Raw genomic sequence first — 19,254 nt, forward strand, 5'->3', positions numbered from 1 at the left:
GGGTAATTATCCAATAGCTAGGATTATATCCCCTCACCAGGGTAGTTATAAACTAGCTAGGATTATATCCCACTCACCAGGGTAATTATCCAATAGCTAGGATTATATCCCCTCACCAGGGTAGTTATAAAATAGCTAGGATTATATACCACTCACCAGGGTAATTATCCAATAGCTAGGATTATATCCCCTCACCAGGGTAGTTATAAACTAGCTAGGATTATATCCCACTCACCAGGGTAGTTATAAACTAGCTAGGATTATATCCCCTCACCAGGGTAGTTATAAACTAGCTAGGATTAAATACCAGTAAAAAGTTGACTTTATAAAACATAATTTTAATAATATTTTAGATTTACTATACTTTACGATTCTGATGTTTCCTATGATGGAAGGTTAGTAAATATTCTTTAACATGCTTCCAGCCATGGAGCAAATCCCAACCCTCTTTCAAAAGTCATTTTAGTCAATTTTTAAATGTTTCTGTGTGCATCTTCTTCTGACATAAAAAATGCTATTTGGCGAATGTGTTTTACATACATAAAAAATGGTATTGATCTTGCACTTTCTTTTTATAGAAAAAAATTAATATTGTGCGTGATCTAAATTGGTGAAGTGTAACCATAAAGAAAACAAGTTTAATTTTAAAGTGACGAAACAGTGCGAAAAACTTTAGATTTCATATTTTGTTAAATTTTTCTATTTTATCGATTTAGTTATGATGGAAGTGTTTTGGAGAACGAGGGAGATTATAGAGTTTGCTTCAGGTTTCCATAAGTTTTTTTATTTTCAGTTTTTATACCTTATACCCGGCCCCGGGGTATAGAGTAAGCAGCTGGGGAATTAAGTAGTACGCGGGGAATAAATCAGTTTACCGTAGTAAGAAGAAGGTGAAATTTAATGGGTTTCAATACTTTTTTTGGATCATCAGTTAAATGAGTTTAAAACTATAAAAATATTTTTAATTTTAGTAATCATATGTCTACCTGGGCCGTCAAAACTATCTGGTTTGAGGTGAGTTTAAAATGAAAAATAAAAATTTTAATTTCTGAGAAAAAAAAACTGCTTAGGTGAAAGTAAAAGAAACAGATGATGAAGAGGATTATCAGTATGAAGAAAATGAATATATTGGTAATTTATCCTAATTATAATAAGAAAAATTAATAATTATATCCATTATAATAATTATAAACATGTTGATAATTTAGAAATTATAATAATGGGGAAAAACATTTCATAAAATATCCCCTGTTATTAACCCTTCCCTGCAAACATTGAGTCTTCAACATGCCAATGTCCAAGGGTGTAATTGCAGTTGCGTATACTCTGCGTACATATTGAAACCAGTTCTCTCTGGGCGGAATTTGCAAACAAGAATAGATGCATCAGTGTTTGTTTAGTATCCGAGGAGGCATTAAATTTTGATAATTTTGATAATTCACATAATAGTTTCCTATGACCAGAATATTTCATTGATTTTTTTATGTCAAAGATGGATCCCGTGTCAGGCTTTGACATCCGTCTTGTGTTTACATTACCGCCCAGAGAGAGTACACTGCAGTACAAAAGATGTATACACTTCTGAAATAACTTCCCTTGCATTACATACTTGCCAATGTCTAACATCAACAGTTCAGAACAGTTAACAGACAACTTTGCCATCGGAACTATAAGTCGGTTTCAATGATTCCTGCCATTAGATCCAAGTAATAACAGTTAGATTTTTTTTTTACATTAATCACTGGAAATTATTAAATAAAAAAAATTACTTAAAGGGACAGACCGGCTATTTAAGGTAGTTAAACTGAGTATGCAGTGTTGTAAATCGATTTTTTAAAATAATTAAATAACGACGACGAAAAATAAAGTAAAAAAAGTAAAATACATTAAACTGGTTAGATGGTCAGGATCATATTTCTCAAAAGAAATGTGCCTTTTTTATTTTGTAATTTAGAGTGTAGCTAGTGTAGTTAGTGTAGCTAGTATTGCTAATTGAAATTCGTCAGTTAAAAGGACTATAATAGCATAAAGATATAATTTCAAGGACTCTCTTTGTTGAGTGACACAGACATGTCCGATTTACATAATTTTAAACCCCCCCTGAACGAGTGAAATCTATGGATTTCAAGAGGATTTTCAGGCCCCAACAACACACACAATTTTATAGACTTTAATATGGTCAGGTCCCAACCATGTATTTTACAGCAGGTTGAAGAATGAAGAAAGACTAGCTGTAAAATATCTAAAATATTTACTTTTGTAGAGAGAACATTCTGCAATATATATACGAATATTTTAAACCTTTTAATATCAAGCTTCATATTGTATTAAAACAAAACATTGTAGATAGTTGATGATGTCCCCCCCCCCTCCCATATTACTATTTTAGAAAGCCTCTAAACCCAGCTGCAATATTACATTTCTTGAGACTATGCATTATTGCACAATTATGTGTATGTTATACACTAACAGTCATCAGTCACAAATTATGCAAAAATAGATACATAAAGATATACAATTATATATACAGAGTTACTCACAAAGGATGAGACTTTGAAGACTTTAGGGTGATTAGGTAACTTTATAACCCTAAAATGAGAAAAATAAGGTATGAAATTTGAAATTTTAATAGCAGGGTGAAAAAGTTACTTTTTCGCCCTGTTGTAGGGCGATAAAGTCACTTAATTACCCTTCAACGGGAAATATTAGGTGTGATAAATTCCATCAAAATTAAATTGATTAAATTAAGTCATCTACCTCATTTTATGATTTGGTTAAGAAAAGATCAAGTTTATAGTTGCAGGCAACCCTTTTGCATATAAGGAAACAGGCAGTATTAATTCTGAAGTCTCAACCTTTGTGGGTAACGGCCTGCATGTAGATGATGTGGGTAACGGCCTGCATGTAGATGATTTCAATTAATATTAAAAAAGACATACAAAAGAATTTAAATCAGAATATAAATAAATATATAAAATTAGCTATAAAAAAAATTTATTATAGATATAAAATTAATTATATAAAAATTATATTCACGTCAAATTAAAGTAAATCTAATGTAAAATTAAATTCTTACATGTTATCAATCATAACTACGAGGTCATAAAGTCGGACAAGTATACAATTTTGCATAAATTTTACCTTTCCCATATAAGTCTATATCAAAATTAGATGTTAACTGAGTATAAAATTTGAAGGAGTAAGATAGAGTAGAAAATAAAATGAAAAATATTTTTATCTAAAAGCAGAAAATAAATGCAAAGGAATTGAGTATTTGCCACAAACTCAAATTTTCTAATATATTTGCAACTTGATATTTCAAACTTAGATTTTTTGATCTAACAGAATTCACAGTTTGAAATATCTAAGGTCTACGACTTTAGGTTGCAAAGATAATTAGAGTTTGTGACAAAGACTCAATTCCTGTAGAATATATAATTTTTGCAGATTCCTTTAAATTTATTTTGTTTATATTTCCTAGATGATGAAGAAATGGCAGGTATGGTGGCAGGAAATGAAAATGATGCCACCCTATTTGATTTATCGGTACTAGATCAATTTATTCTACAAATACTTCAGCCTCTATTGATTTTTGGAACATTTAATTTGTCACAATCCCAAACTTTCTTATTTTATATCTTTAAATCTTGATGATTTGATATTTAAAATATCTAATAGAATTCTTAATTGAAAATATCAAAGGTCAATCACGTCATTAGGTTGCAAAGCTGTAGGGATTTAAAAAATTGTTGACGAAAGTTCTTTTCTTTTATAACTATTTAACTTTTAAGCCTTTTAGAACTTTTATTATACATTAATTGTTCTACAGAGTCAAACAGAATATTTCAATATTGTCTTTTCTAGACTTAAACTTTTCCAATAGTCTGCAGCAACTATATAGTCCCCACACACTCTGTTTTATTCAATTTACTGCAAGATAAGGGGTCATTTTTCTATACAATGCCGCGCACTTAATTTAATCACAAGATCATATGTCGTCTTTATATGTCTAATCGTCATTTTAATTTTACGATCCCTGTATCTTTGCAACTTGATGGTTTAAAAATAAAACATTTCTAGTTTAATAAGCTAACAGAGTTTACAGTTTGAAATATTAAAGGTCTACGCAATCCGGTTGCAAAGATATTGAGATTGAAAACAAGATATTGTGACGAGTGATCAAATCCTTTTAATTTGATTACTTCACAATTATCTTTATTATAACTCTCATGGTTCAGGTTGATGAAATAAGAGGAAGTGTTCAGAAAGTGAGGATTGGTGTTGGAAAAATCAGACATTTCCAGCTCATGTTTGGAGCTTCTATGAATGCGGTATTGAAATCATATTTTTTAATTTAATAAATATTATTGTTTTTATTATGAAAATATTTGTTAGGACACTCATCAAGCATCTAGCAACATCGAAAAAATAAATTTTTGGTCATTTATTCATCTCATTCTTATTCTACTAGTTGGGCTGGTTCAGGTAAAAACAAAGTTTTAAAGAATTTAAAGAAATATTTACAGACATTATTGTTTTCAGCTCTTATATTGTCTACAGTTTTAATCATGATAAAATTCAAACTTTAATTGCCCCTTCTGATTTCTAATGATTCAAGAAAAAAAATTGTCAAAAAAGCTGGAACTTTGGATATTTTAAAAATTTGAATTAAAAAAACTATCATTCATTGGTTGCGCTTTAATCGAGAAATACATGAATTGAGCCTTTGCCCTAAACTCTGAATTGTCAATCCCTAAATCATTGCAACCAAGTGCAACTCAATGTCGTAGAATATAGATATTTTAAACTATGAATTCTGTTAAATCAATGAGTCTTAATTTAAAATATTAAAGGTTTGCACCATCAGATTGCAAAGATGAAGAGATAAGCAAATTTGAGTTTGTGGCAAAGACTCAAATAATTCTGTTGTAAATATTATTTTTCTTTTAGGTTTTCATGATTCGCCAGCTTTTTGAAGATAAATCTTTCATTCAACGGTTTACCAGTAGACCATAATATTCTTTTATCTAAACTTGCATTTTTTACATTCTAGTATTATTATTCTTTTCTTAAAATCGGAATTTTCTATATTTATAACGTCATTCAAAGTATTGCTCAGATGTTTATTGTTTAAGAACTAACCGACAAAAGAGATTTTAATTTATTTTGTGGGATCGATATTTTTAGATTTTGTACTTTATCAAGTCCCTCAATACCATTTTTTAGCATTTAAAGTTTAAATTGTGATATGATATTGTTAGCGTTTAATTTCTAAATATCAATTGAAAAAGACATTTGTAAGTAAGGTGTAGAGAAACCACAATAAAAAATAATCTATTTTAGTGTTAGGACCAAATATAACACTTCTATAAAATAACAAGGAATGGGTTAATTGTACGGAAGAACTGATAAAAAGGTCTGGTTCTTAAAATAGATCTTGACTTGTCTCAATTCTTCTACTGAATGTCCCATTAGGGTTCAAGTTTCCCTCTTTTGTCACTTCTATTCCTATCTTTATTCACAAAAACACAATTTTATTTAATATCCAATTGATCACATCTTGTATTCCATTATTCATATATTATTATTATTCCATCCTGCAATTCCTATAAAAATACAAGAGCAAAAGATTATTGATAATTGTTTTTTTTTACAAACTCCTCATTTTAGGTTCAGATTTCAACATTCAAGCTTTTAGAATTTATAAACTTAAAAATAATAGATAATTTATAAGATAAATATCAGAGTAAACCAACAAGCACAATTAACACCAAAACTGCCAACCTTAAAGAAAGACTACATCTAGCTGAGAATATATTTAAATAATAATAATCCCATTTTACTACAATTCCCCCATTATTTTTACTGAATTTTCAAAGTAGGTAAAAATAATAAACATTTAAATCATATGACCAAATCCTTATGTTAACTCCTCCACTTCTTTTTCTTCATTCATTTTATTCCTGAGCTTTTTGTTTCTTTTCTGTATCTTCTTATATTGGATCTGAGTTGATAAATAGATATTTATTATCAAAGCAGCAGCTGCCCCTGGTCCTTCTTTCAATAAAGTCATTGCAATCATTGTTAGATCAATGATTAATTTGAATAACAACCACAATATGACTATTAGAGCCAATATGTCTCCGTATTCATGAATCTTGCCCTTGGTCATAATATTGCTAATTGGATTCCAAGAAGCTGCTTCTTCCTTCATCAATTTTTGAAAGTCATATTGTTGAACACCTTCAGTATTTTGACATACCCCAGTTGACAAACAAACTCCCCAACTATGTTCTTTCAATTTGGCTTCATGGTAAACTGGAAACTCCAGTAATCTTTCCCAGGCTTCTATCTCTTGATCTGTATATAACCCATTCTTGCTTAGATCTTCATGATTTACAATTTTCCTTCTTGATGGTTTCCCTTGTTGGTTCTCCTTGTAATGGTGGTTTTATTTTCCGGATGTGATGATTTAGTTCTATCCAGCCTTGATCTGACAAAATGGTCATGGAAAAGTATTTATTACAAACCACTGGTGAAGTATGTTTTACTAAATTACGATTTGAAGGTTCTACAAACATTATTGGTTGTGTATCCAATGGTATTACATCATAGCAGTTAGTGGTTTCCTAAATGTTGGCTGTCTTGGTCAGACAGGTATACACCAAGTAAAAATCTCCTCTGGTCATTCCAAACAAATTGTCTTTAATTCTAATTCTTGTTCCTGGTCCAACATGACTCTCTTGACATATCAATTCCTGCATGTCTTTATCACTCTCAATTTCTCTGACCTCCTCTAGATATGTCATGTAATCTCTGGCCACTTTCCCTTCAAGTGCAATGTCTAATTCCCCTGGTTCAAGCTCTGCTAATTTCATATGTTGGACTTACCAAGAATAAGTCTTGATAATTTGTCTTATCTAATTCCACATCACATCCTTCTATCCGTGTAATACTGGTGGTATTTACCAGAATCTTTAGGTCATGGTCCAGCGAATAGCTTTTCATTACAGAAATTGGTTTGAATTTTCCTATAAACTGTAATCCAAAACTGCTCTAAGTTAAGTCCCACAAAAAGGTTCCATCACAAGTTGAACAGCTTTGGTCAGTCACTGGACAAGGTAAACCAATCCTATTTGATTGAGATTCAATGGTTTTCCCATCAGATATATATTTCTCTTTTCTTAATAAGATCTTATATTCCTTAAGCACCACCACATTGGTATGCATGAGGTTTCCCATATGGGCATTTTCTCCCTTGCATATTACTTTATCATTAACTGCAGTCAGCTCCCCTACTTCTACCACAGGAATCACATTCACTTGATCCATTTCTAAAGGAAAACTCTGTAGAGTATTCTCAGTCTTAAATCTTCTATGGTTAATCATCTCTTTACACCACTCTGTGGTTACTAACTCGGTATGTTCTATAGCCGGAGTAGTTGATAGCTTGAGATGACTCCATGCTCCACACTTGAAGTGGAATGTAGAGGACTTTACAGAGCAGCTATATCCTTCCAATTTATTTATCTTCTTCCTTTGCACTATATTATACTCAAGGCTAATAGTTTCTTCTGGCTTATTTCTCTGACAAATTGTTGCTTTTTCACATTTCTTAATTAGATTTGTCTGCAGACAGTCATAATAATTAATTGAATAGGAACCACCCATACCTTATCAGGTATTATCTGGTTCCTAACCTTAACGAGAACCGTTGCTATCCACTCAACCACTTCCAATGGTCCAATCCATTGGTTTGTCATTTTCAAACTCTTCCCTGGTATCTTCCTTGGTGATAAATACCAACACTGATCCCCCGGTTTCCATAGGTTCGGTTTTCCTTCATACTGATGACTATTTCTATGAATAACTGCTTCTCCTCTCTTCAAGACATACTTGTATACTTCCTTATACTTGTCTAAAGTGTTCCTCACATGTTCATGTACTGGTCTATGGTCCTGGTGTGAAAAACTCAGTTCCATTATCACTATGGACAGATATTGGACAGCCAAAGTTAGCTACAAACCTTTCCATAAAGGTCTTTGCCACCTCTTTGGTTTCTTTACTTCGCAATGGATAACAGTTAATGTACCGCCTCCATTGATCCTCCACAGTAAGGATATACTTGCAAAGGAAAACTCTGTCTTAATGGTTTGTGCTCTCCTTTCTTATCATGCTCTTTAGTAGTCTTAGCAATACACTGACTTAACCCTGTTAGCTAGGTTCACGGCTGCTCCTTTCTTACCAAAAGAGCTCTGATAGCAGTTAGACCATAATGACCAGCACTAAGATGCTGGTGACAGTAGTAAAAAAACACTGGTTTCAGAGCATCAGGAACCAATACCAATTGTTTCTTCCCTCCTACTATACTACCCTCTGCTTCAAAAACAAATACACCATCTTCGGAAACTTTCAAAGCTCCTACCAATTGTCTATACCTATGAACTTCTAGAGACTGACCCATTAAATCATACTTGCTAGGTACCTGACCTGAAGAAATCCACTTCCTCACTAATTTCAGGGTTTCATCCGGTGCTTGAGCCTCTAGAATCTTAGCTCTGGTCAGTTCAGTTTCAACTGCTCCAATGAACTCAGCCTGATCCCTTTCTTCCTCTAATTCTAGTTCAGGAAGATGGTCTGATCTGCTCAGTGCATCTGCATTACTATTCTCAGATCCTTTCTTATCAACAACCTTTGAACTGCAAACTGGCCAGCTCTTCATACCATCTACTCAGGATACCCCCTGTAGGTTTAAGGTTATTCAATTGTTTCAAAGCTGCACTATCAGTGTAAATAATAAATGGCTTATATGACAATATATGGTTATATTTCCTGCAACCATAAACTATAGCAGCTAACTCACCTTTCCAACTGGGATAATTTCTCTCCCCAGTTGTAGTTTTGCGTCCCCCAGCCGCAATTAACCTTTCTTTCCCTTTCTGTACTTGGGACAGAATGGCAGACAAAGCTCCTCCACTATAATCTGTGGTCAAAATAAACTCTTCTTTGCTATTAAAATCTGGAGCTGCTATTGAAGGTGATTCCTTAAAAGCTTCCTTATCTTCTGAAACTTAGTTTCCATCAAGGTGGTCCACTGCGGACATCTCTTGGGTTAGCATACTAAAATCTTTAATATAAGATCTGCAGTAACCCACAAAGCTTAACCATTTAGATAAATCCTTGTTTGTCTTTGGGGTTGGCCAAGACAAAATCCTTTCTACGTAACTAGGCACCATTTTTACTCCATCGGCAGTGATATAATGGCCTAGGTAAACCAATTCAGATCTAAATAGTTGACACTTCTCTGCCTTAAGCTTAATACCAGCTGTCTCATGGGCCTGAAATATCTCTTCTAACTTACTGAGGTGATCTTCCATTTTGTTATGGAAGAGTAATAGATCATCCAAATATGCATTAAGTCCCTTACTTGACAAAGGGTTTAATACCTGGTGTATGAATCTTGAATATATACTGACAGCTGCACTGATCCCAAAAGGTAGTCTACAAAACTCTGGTAATCCATTACTAGTGGGAAGGGCTGTATACTTTCTACTTCCAGCTTATAATGGTATTGTGAAGTAAGCATGTGCTGCATCCAAAGCAGAATATATCTTATGTCCTGCACATTTATCAATCAAGACATCTATCCTAGGTAACAGATAACTAACCTGTATTATGCTCTGGTTAAATTTCCTAAAATCTAAGCAAAATCTTGTCTCTCCATTTTTCTTAGCAACAGGAACCACAGGATTACTCCATGGAGATTTACTTGGTTGCACAATCTTTTGCTTTAACCATTAATTAACCTGCTTCTGAAACTCAGCCTCAACCCAAGGATGCATCACCATATGTTTCTTTAACCGTGATACTAGCCTCCAAATGTCAGTTCTTCCCACTCCATGCTCAGGAGTGGCAAAAATATGTCTATATCTTTAAATCAAGGATTTCAACTTCTTCTTTATCTTAGGATGTTTTAGGATCTCATTCTCTTCTATCTTCAATTCATCATATAATTCTGTTTCTGGTTGGTTTATTAGTATATTAACTGTTTCCTCAGTTCTTAATGACCCCCCTCCCCCCTCCTTGAGCTCATTTACCTCCACAGGAGTATATTTCTCCTTACTAGTTTGGGTTGCTCCTTCAAATTTATGACCATTATTTTGGCCTTGCTGTTTCTAATGGGATATACTCCTGGCAGTCCAAAAACTTCAATATCTGAGCAAAAACTCATGTTCTCAACCAAAATAGATTTGCAACTTTTTGGCATACCCCCTATGCTCAATTTGGTCATACTTTTTGGCAATAAAATCTTATTCTCATCAATTTTTACAGGTGTAATCTTACCTTGCAGTTGACAGCTCAGTGCCAACTGTCCTTTGTAGCTTCCTCTGGACTGTTTCCTTTGAATAGAAAAAAGTTTGTTAGACACTTTTTTTACAATATTAGCAACATTCTTAATTCTAGAATTTACAGTTTTCAGTTTTAATTTAATTAACTCAGTGGATGTATAATCATTAAAACAAAGTCCCTGGTGCCATGGTCTGCACCAATTCAATATTTCCTTTTTGGTGATGTAACACTGGCTCCTCTCCATCCAACATAACTGATATCTTGTGGGTCCTTAGAAACATATACCCAATATTCATACTGCTGGTCAAGTCTCTTGATACCCAGCTTATTGGATGAATAACCTCTACTTTCCCAATCTTCAAACGTAAATTCCTTACAGCTCCAACCAAGGCCATGTTTGAGCCAATAGCTGCAGTCTCAATGCTTAATGGTCTCAGCTTTTCTATCTTCAAATCCACCTCTTGGGTGTACTTTTCACTGAAACATAATCCAGACTATACTTAGTTACCAGTGTCAACCAGACCCATTACCCTCGTTGTTCCACAATCAGGCAAAAGAATATCAACCAGAACATGAGGTTTCAGTTTAGGGGATATTTCAGCCATAATACCGGGGCTCTCTCCCCATAGTAGGGAGCCTCTCCGGGAAAAACCAATCCTATTTCATTAATTCCAAGGGCGGCATTGATAGCTTCATCATTCAGATGCTGCTCTTCATCCCCTTCTTCATCCTATTGGAATGCTTGGACTTTTTCTGTTGTGGCAAAGTTTTCTTTTTTCTTCTGTTTCTCCAAATTTACCCGGCATTGTTTCTTCAAATGGCCCTGAAGAACACATCTATGGCAACGTTTCCCAGAGCTTTCCCTGTTTGTCTTCTTTTGAGCTCTACAATCTCTTTACAAATGGCCGTGTTTATTACACAAAAAACAGCGCTTAGGCTGATGTGCTAAGTTGATCTGATCTACCTCAATGGGTATAGGATCTTCCCATTCTGGAGCTCTAGAACTGCCCCCAAACTTATGGTAAAGCATCATTGCTTGAGTAACTGCCCTCAGACCATCTAAATTACCAGGTTTTCTATATCCTTCACTAACTGATTGTCTCTCACAAGTGGTTATCTTCATAAGTTTGGTGTGGGTCTCATCCATATTTGTTGGGTCAGATCTTCTCAACAACTGTTTCACAATCGGATTGTACAAGCGATTATCAAATGCTCCAAAAAAGTGCTAAACTCTACCCCTTTTGGATAGGCTTCCAAGAAGAGGGAACTTTTATTGGAGAAAAATGTTCCCAGGTCTTCATCTACTCCTTGTTTTCTCAATTGGAATTCTACTTTTGATAACTGCGCTTCCCCTTCAGACAAGAAAATCTGCTTTATAGTCTGCTCAAAAACAGCAAAAGTTGGAGCTTCCTCTCCAGGTGCATTGAAAAGATGAGCTACTTTGTCCTGCCTCCGACCACAAATGCTGTATATCAAAGCACATTTTTGATGAACACCATTTTCTATTCCATTCAAGACCATCCAAAGCTGGAAAGTATGTCAAAGGTTTTGAAAACTACCACTATTTCCTTCATCTTAATTAAAGATTGACACACTTTGAAGTGCATTTCAGAGCTCTCTTCTTATATCTTGCTGATTATCTACAGCCATGATTCAGCTTGATTATTCCAGACCAATCCCCTTATTTAATTCTCAGTTTATCAATTTAAAATATTCCACCGCTGCCACCAAAATGTAAAGTTGAGACCAATCTAACTCTAGTTCAAGTTTCCTCCTTTTGGCACTTCTATTCCTATCTTTATTCACAAAAACATAATTTCATTTAATATCCAATTAATAACATCTTGTATTCCATTATTCATATATTATTATTATTCCATCCTGCTATTCCTATAAAAATACAAGAGCAAAAGATTATTGATAATTGGTTTTTTTTACAAACTCCACATTTTAGGTTCAAATTTCAACATTCAAGCTATTAGAATTTAAAAACAAAAGTAATGTACATGAACTTAAGAAACTTATATATATATATATATATATAGTATTTACTTAAAAATAATAAAGAATTTAAAAGATAAATATCAGAGTAAACCAACAAGCACAATTAACACCAAAACTACCAACCTTAAAGAAAGACTACATCTAGCTGAGAATATATTTAAATAATAATAATCCCATTTTACTACACATTCTTTATATTAAGATAGAAGCAAAATCCTAGAAAAATCGGGATTAGAGAAGGTCTGGTCATGGCTGGAGTCATGTCTGGAGATTGCTTCAACATGTATTGAATTTTTTTAAGTCCTCTTTCGAATTTGTTAAAAAATGTTGAGGAATACCAAGTGTAATACCAAAATTACAAATATAACATATGTTCGTGCTTTAACCCAACTTTGTAACTCTGGGTGTGTTCTTCTTAATTCTTCATGTTAATGCTTAGCTCAGGCAAGGAAAGTTATTTCAGAAGTGTACACATCTTTTGTACTGCAGTGTACTGTCTCTGGGCGGTAATGTAAACACAAGACGGATGTCGAAGCCTGAAACGGGATCCATCTTTCACATAAAAAATCGATGAAATATTCTGGTCATAGGAAACTATTATATGAATTATCAAAATTTTCAAAATTTAATGCTTTTAACCTCCTCGGATACTAAACGAACACTGATGCATCTATTCTTGTTTACAAATTCCGCCCCAAAGAGAACTGGTTTCAATATGTACTCAGAGTATACACGACCGCAATAAACTTTCCTTGCCTTGCATTCTTGAGCTCAGGCTAATTTTTCAAAACTAGTAATTGTGTAAACAACATGAACTAAACTTTTTGAGCTCATACCAGAATAAACTATAAGGGATTTTGTTTTCCTTTGTGGCATTTTATAATGTACATGTGAATTAATTATTCATTGGATTCAAGCTTTTTTTTTGTACTTTTTTGATTGAAATAAAAATTATTTTTTAATGCTTGCCATGTTCTTTTAAAAATGAATTTGTTACTTAATTTATGTGAAAAACTGAGAAGCTTATAACTTCTTCTAAATTAAGATTCAAGACAGACCCATTGTTAACTTGACAGAAGGAAAAGTCAAATTTTTTCAACATCCATAGTAGGATCACTTCGTAGGTCCTCTAGTTTTCATGGGAATTCAGTGCTGAATTTGATATCATCTTTGTTATGAATTAGTATAGAAATACCTAATTTAAAAAGCCATAATATTATTATGTTTGCTAGACTTTATTTTATGAAAACAGCTAATGGCTGAAGAGATGTGTCTATAATGTCTCCGCAAGATGAACAGTGAAGACGGACAAGTTTACTCTGTTTGAATACTGTAATTTTCTTGTTTTACAACCGTATGCAGTCAAAACAAACAAATTGTAAGCATAGACGACGAAAATCTTATTTATTACAGCTTTCTCAATAGGTATATCACTATACTAAATCAAAGAATTATTTTAAAAGACGATATCGAATTCGTCACTAAATGCCCATGTTTATTGGGACACCCTGTGTAAAAAAAAACTAATTTATTTGGTGACATTAACATATTAAAAATTCATGACATTTTTCTCAATCTAGCTCTTCAACTGCAGGAGAAGTAATGATTATGATTATGCAAGATTGAAATCTCTTAGTTTGATGTAGACCAACTAAAATCGAGCTGGTATGTTAAATTATGCTTATATGCTTGGCCAGACGTGAAAAATAGTATGACTGAGGATAACGATTTTACTATTAAACTATCCTGTCTGTGTGTAATCAGAATAAAGTGGAGGGGATCAATAAATGTGTAAAATATAGTTATACTTTTTTACTGTAACAGTGGGCGAGTTTTGTTGATCTTTTACGATCAGCAATTCAAGGATTTTTTGGATCGCTGAGATCATAGCTACCAAGGGGAATCACGACTCGTTGAATATTTGAGAAACTCAGTGCATTGCTTTATTGATTTTTATTCTTATACAATATTACGTTTATGTTTTAAATTTTTTTAACAATATGTAGAAAATAAAACAGATGATGATAATCTGCACATAACTTATCTACTACAGTCATTAAAAAACAAAAGCAGAAAAGTTACACACTTATTAAATTTTCTTTTCTAATATTTTAATTCCTTTGGATGAGTTTTTATTAAAAACTTAAAACAATTGTGATTGTAATATTTTTATTGATAACCAAAGCGTATATTTATAAGCACTCACAAATAATGAAACATACTAAATACTCCAGACGGTTTAAATCTTAACCAACATGTAGTAATCTCTGATTGTATGTCTGATCATAACTCATGAACCACTAATTTACCTCCAATTTTGATTGGGGAAGTCAGTAGAACAATTTGTTCTTATCTTAGCCTAAGCTGAAAACTTTAGAATGGTGGATATCGAGATTAATGCTTGATCCTCTCTTTTTCTGAATTTCAAGACTAATCTAATCTTGTACTTGTATCCTGAAATGTGTATAAAATTCAACCAATCCGATTCAGGTATATGAAGCTGATAAATTTGAAATTTTGCGCGCCATTTAAGATATTACACAGAAACGGGAGGGACTCTCTAATTTAGAAAAACCGGTTTAAGAAGAAAATCAAAAGTGTGTCCATTGGATACTCAGATTAAGTAATTGGGATTAAGGATATCTCATTCTAAAGTTTTCAGCTCTGGTTTTAAAATTCTACAATGAGCTAGTCGACTTACTTATATTTACAGACAAAGCTTATGTTAGATTAAAAATATATCAAGCTTTTTTCAGAACTCTAACTTATTGGTTCCACGTAGTCGATTCATAAATTTTCATCTGTATGCTGAAGGTTTTTTATTTCAATGTTTTTTTTTCATGTTACTTTATAAATGATAATGCACCATCACTGTGGCATGTGTTCAGGTGTATGTTTAAAAGCTAGAATGAGAATCATTGTTTTTTTGTATTATTTTTTTGAAGAAAAAATTATTTACATTGTGTTTTTAGAAGACTTATAAAAACGTTAAGGTTTGGATTTAAAATTCTGAATCATGATTTTTTCAGCAAAATCTGCAAAATCCGGATATATTTTTACTTTTTTATGTAATGTATTGTAAACAGTTTGATAAACAATATAAATATATAAATGTGGAGGATAAAAAAAACATCTGTAAAAACACTTGAAGAGGACACTTTAGAGGCTGTTTACAATCAGTTTAGCCTCTATAAGAGGTGTGGAAGGTAGCCAGAACTTTTTTAATAGACTAATTTTTAAAACAAAACAATTTTTGAAATTTTAATTTTAAAAAATGGATCTGAGACCCTATTTTCAGTCGTACAGTGCACTGTACAATGACAATGTACACTGTTTACTGTACAGTATACACTGCCACTAGGAAGTGTATACTGAGCCCAAAACTTAAGACAGGGTATCGTTATGAAAACCAGTTTTAAAACCCGGGTTTCACGAATGGGTTTAGACATTTTTGTGAATATCAGTATTTTTGTAATGAAATATTATTTTTTTCAGTTTGTTTATATTCTCCATTTTTTCCGAATATCTTAAATCAAAATCTACACAAATCTTAAGACCCCAAAAATGAAACTCGGGAGTTTCGTTCAACGATACTCTTTTTCGGGCTCTGTTCAGTATACAGTGTACACTGTGCAGTATACAGTGTACACTGTACAGTATACAGTGTACACTGTACAGTATACAGTGTACATTGTACAATATACAGGTACACTGTACAATATACAGTGTACACTGTACAGCATACAGTGTACACTGTACAGTATACAGTGTACACTGTTCAGTTTAAATTGTACAGTATACAAGAAAATATACAAAAAATACCCGGAACTTAATAATAAGCCAAAACTGTAGGATGAGTTTATATATTCAAATTTATTCACTGCAACTTAGAACATCACAGAATTACTGAAGGGTCAAAGCCAAAAAGTTTGCTTGTTAAGAAAATATTATCAATATAACAATAATTTATCATTAAATTACTTAGTTAACGACAACATTTTTTCTGCATTCATTGAATGGATTATAATTTTTCAAACAGTTGATTTGTTTACATTTCCTCCTGCATATTGAATATTCCAGGACCCATGATGTATATTGTATATTCAGTTCTGTACATTAGTACATAACAGGTTTTCACTGAATTATTTTGTTTTCTGGACAGTTTTTCTCTTGCTTTACATACAATAGCAATTGCTAACATGTTTTGGAAGTTAAAGCACAAAAATAAGAAGCACTCGTAAACACAAAAATTTAAACTTACTAAAGTTGGTTTTTATCTTAAACTCTTTTCATACTGGAAATGTTCTTAGTTTGTGATTTAATTTCTTTATAATTCGTATTTTTGATTGACAGTGATGTTTAAGAATTGTTAAGATGTCTGTTGGCTGCTTTCCTTGGCAAACGAAAGACTTGGGAGGAAGTGATGGAAGTCTGTATAATCAGGTTTTAAATAATTTTCAATGGATTGTTGACATATTGATTCGCCATTTATAGAATGGCATGCCCATGTCTTCTTTTTCTGAACAAGAAAACATAGAGATATTTAGAGATATTCATCATCTGCTTTTGGAAATTAATCTGCAATGTGGTTTCCTAAAGAGTGCTTTAGAAACGATGGAGAAAGCTATAAGGACTAAACACTTTTCAAGGATGAAAAAACAACAATATCTTTCACATTATGAAAAAATAAAGGTTTTAAGAGCACCGTTGTGTAATGCACCTCTTTTCAGGAGAAAAGGTCACATGAATTTTCACTGACAGTCCCTTTAACTATCTAAACTCATCATTCGTTGAAAAATCTAATATAATTACTAAGATAATAAAACAGTAGAAACCATAGCCCGGTTTCTTTGTCCGGTTCTAGCTATGATTTAGCTGCGACTTCCTAGCTTAGCTATGATTTTGTATTCGTTAGTCCAAAATCAGAGCAAGATCAAAGCTTAGGTTAGATCTGAAGTCGGAGCTAAATCATAGCTAAATATCAGCTGATGGAAATCACACCTGAGGTTGGATTTAGTTTCGACTTCACAGCTAAATCACAGCAAATGGGAACAAACTATTCGCCATTTTTAGGTTTTCACATGATTTTGGGTACAAATAAGCAGACATTAAAACTACTAAAATTGCAAAAATGAAAATAGAGACCAGAAATAATATGCCAAAATGCATAGTTCAGAAAAATAAAAATATTTCTAAGATTTTTTAAAAAAACCTAACTTTTTTAAAAAAGATATTTTTTTAATTTTTTAACTAATAAATTAAAAAAAATATTTCTAAAAATACTTTTTAAAATAAAAAATAAAAATTTTCTTAAGAATATTTATTTTTATTTTGAATACTAAAAAAAGAATTTAAAAAAAAAATAAACCTTTTTATCAGATATTTCCTTTTAAAGATTATTTCTGTTATTCTCTTTTTCTTCTTCATCTTTTATCTCTATCTATCTATCTATGTATTTATTAGTCTATCCATCTATCTAATTTATCAATCATTTTACAATTTTAAGGCCAAAAATCAAAGACGACTTTTAAAACGGGCCAAAAAAAAAGAAAGCCCCAAAAAAATTTAATTTTTTGCTGTCAGATAGGAAGGCCAGCTGTCATCAAATCATAGTCAGAGCAGCTGAGATTGGATTCATAAAACAAATTACTTGTACTTTGACTAGATCTGAAATCATACTAAATCCAACCTCAAAATTTTGACTTATGAATGAGCTTTGACTATGATCTGAAATCTAACCTTGTAGCTGTGATCTCAAATAATAGTCAGAGTCAAAGCAAGTTACAGCTCGATAAAGAAACCGGGCTCATATTTGCACAATCCAAGGATATCCAAAATCAGGTGTCCTCTCAAAATAGAGTTAGAAACTAAGTTAATTGTACTAGCTTAAGAAATAAAACAGGATATTTTTGAAAAGCCCATTAACTAACAATAAAATTTTTACAAGACTTTTCATACATTCATAATGGCGTCACTTCATTCCATGTTTATTGTGACACCTATTGTACCTATTTGTCCAGGATGAAGAGAAAAGGGACTTTGGAATGCGCCGAAGCGCCTCGGAAATAAAACTTACAAAGAAGAAGAAAGATGAACGAAAAGATAAATCAAGGAAAGCAATTAAAATATAAGATGAAAAATGAGATATGGCAAATGGTTATATGTCAGCTACTCCCTACCTTGCTCCTTCTACAAAATATTCAAAAATAGTTTAACCTAATCATTGTTTATTTATAGCTCCTTATACACGCCGTATCTGTGTAACACGTATATACAGAGGATCATAAAGTTGTGATATAAATTCAAAAATGCTAACAACCTTTTGATGCAGACCCCCCCCCCTTCCTAGACTTTTAGCGTGTGTAATTAAAACAGTTTGATTATTTTGTTTAAAATATGTTTAATTGGTTTTAGAAGTGTACACTTTGATGATGGTTCGACAACAAATAATATTTCAATAATTGGTATTATATTAGAAAATTACGAAAACTTTAACAAATACTAATTTTTAATTTTTGTACAGCAATAAGAAAAATTTGAAATAAGTAGGCGACTTTAAGAACAAAGTTAACTGTAAAAAGGCCTATGAGCATGAGACACGAAAGTTGTGCGGTGACCCATTTATCTAAATTAGTAAAATTTGAAAGTGACTAGCAAGAATTTTGCTTTGTAACAACATCAAATACAATTAGGTATTGATGTAATGTCATCCTCATATTCCATTGTTTTCTGGTTATCACTGCCTCTACTCTAATTATTTTGAGAAAATAATATAGATATGAAACTGCTCATTCTTTAAGAAAAAGGCAGTAAAAAGGGAGTGTTCGCGAAAAATGAAAGGGGGTATAGGCTTAATAATGCACTGAATGATTCCACGAGGAAGAGACACCTAGCGGATAA

At 32.4% G+C, this 19,254-nt stretch overlaps 1 protein-coding gene across 10 annotated transcripts in view; it reads left to right on the plus strand.

The window, feature by feature from the left end:
* LOC111695472 (multiple C2 and transmembrane domain-containing protein) overlaps positions 1 to 19,254 on the plus strand; it is a 36,802-nt gene that overhangs the window by 2,942 nt on the left and 14,606 nt on the right. For all 10 annotated transcript variants that reach the window (XM_023464820.1, XM_023464841.1, XM_023464883.1 and 7 more), the window contains 10 exons: positions 354 to 395; positions 717 to 767; positions 972 to 1,014; positions 1,071 to 1,131; positions 3,482 to 3,546; positions 4,239 to 4,331; positions 4,396 to 4,485; positions 16,729 to 16,797; positions 18,375 to 18,466; positions 18,769 to 18,818. In XM_023464820.1, the coding sequence (XP_023320588.1) occupies positions 354 to 395; positions 717 to 767; positions 972 to 1,014; positions 1,071 to 1,131; positions 3,482 to 3,546; positions 4,239 to 4,331; positions 4,396 to 4,485; positions 16,729 to 16,797; positions 18,375 to 18,466; positions 18,769 to 18,818 (656 nt within the window). The remainder of the gene's footprint in view (positions 1 to 353; positions 396 to 716; positions 768 to 971; positions 1,015 to 1,070; positions 1,132 to 3,481; positions 3,547 to 4,238; positions 4,332 to 4,395; positions 4,486 to 16,728; positions 16,798 to 18,374; positions 18,467 to 18,768; positions 18,819 to 19,254) is intronic.

This window comes from Eurytemora carolleeae, unplaced genomic scaffold (assembly GCF_000591075.1).
Source record: "Eurytemora carolleeae unplaced genomic scaffold, Eaff_2.0 scaffold43, whole genome shotgun sequence".
Classification (NCBI taxonomy): domain Eukaryota; kingdom Metazoa; phylum Arthropoda; class Copepoda; order Calanoida; family Temoridae; genus Eurytemora; species Eurytemora carolleeae.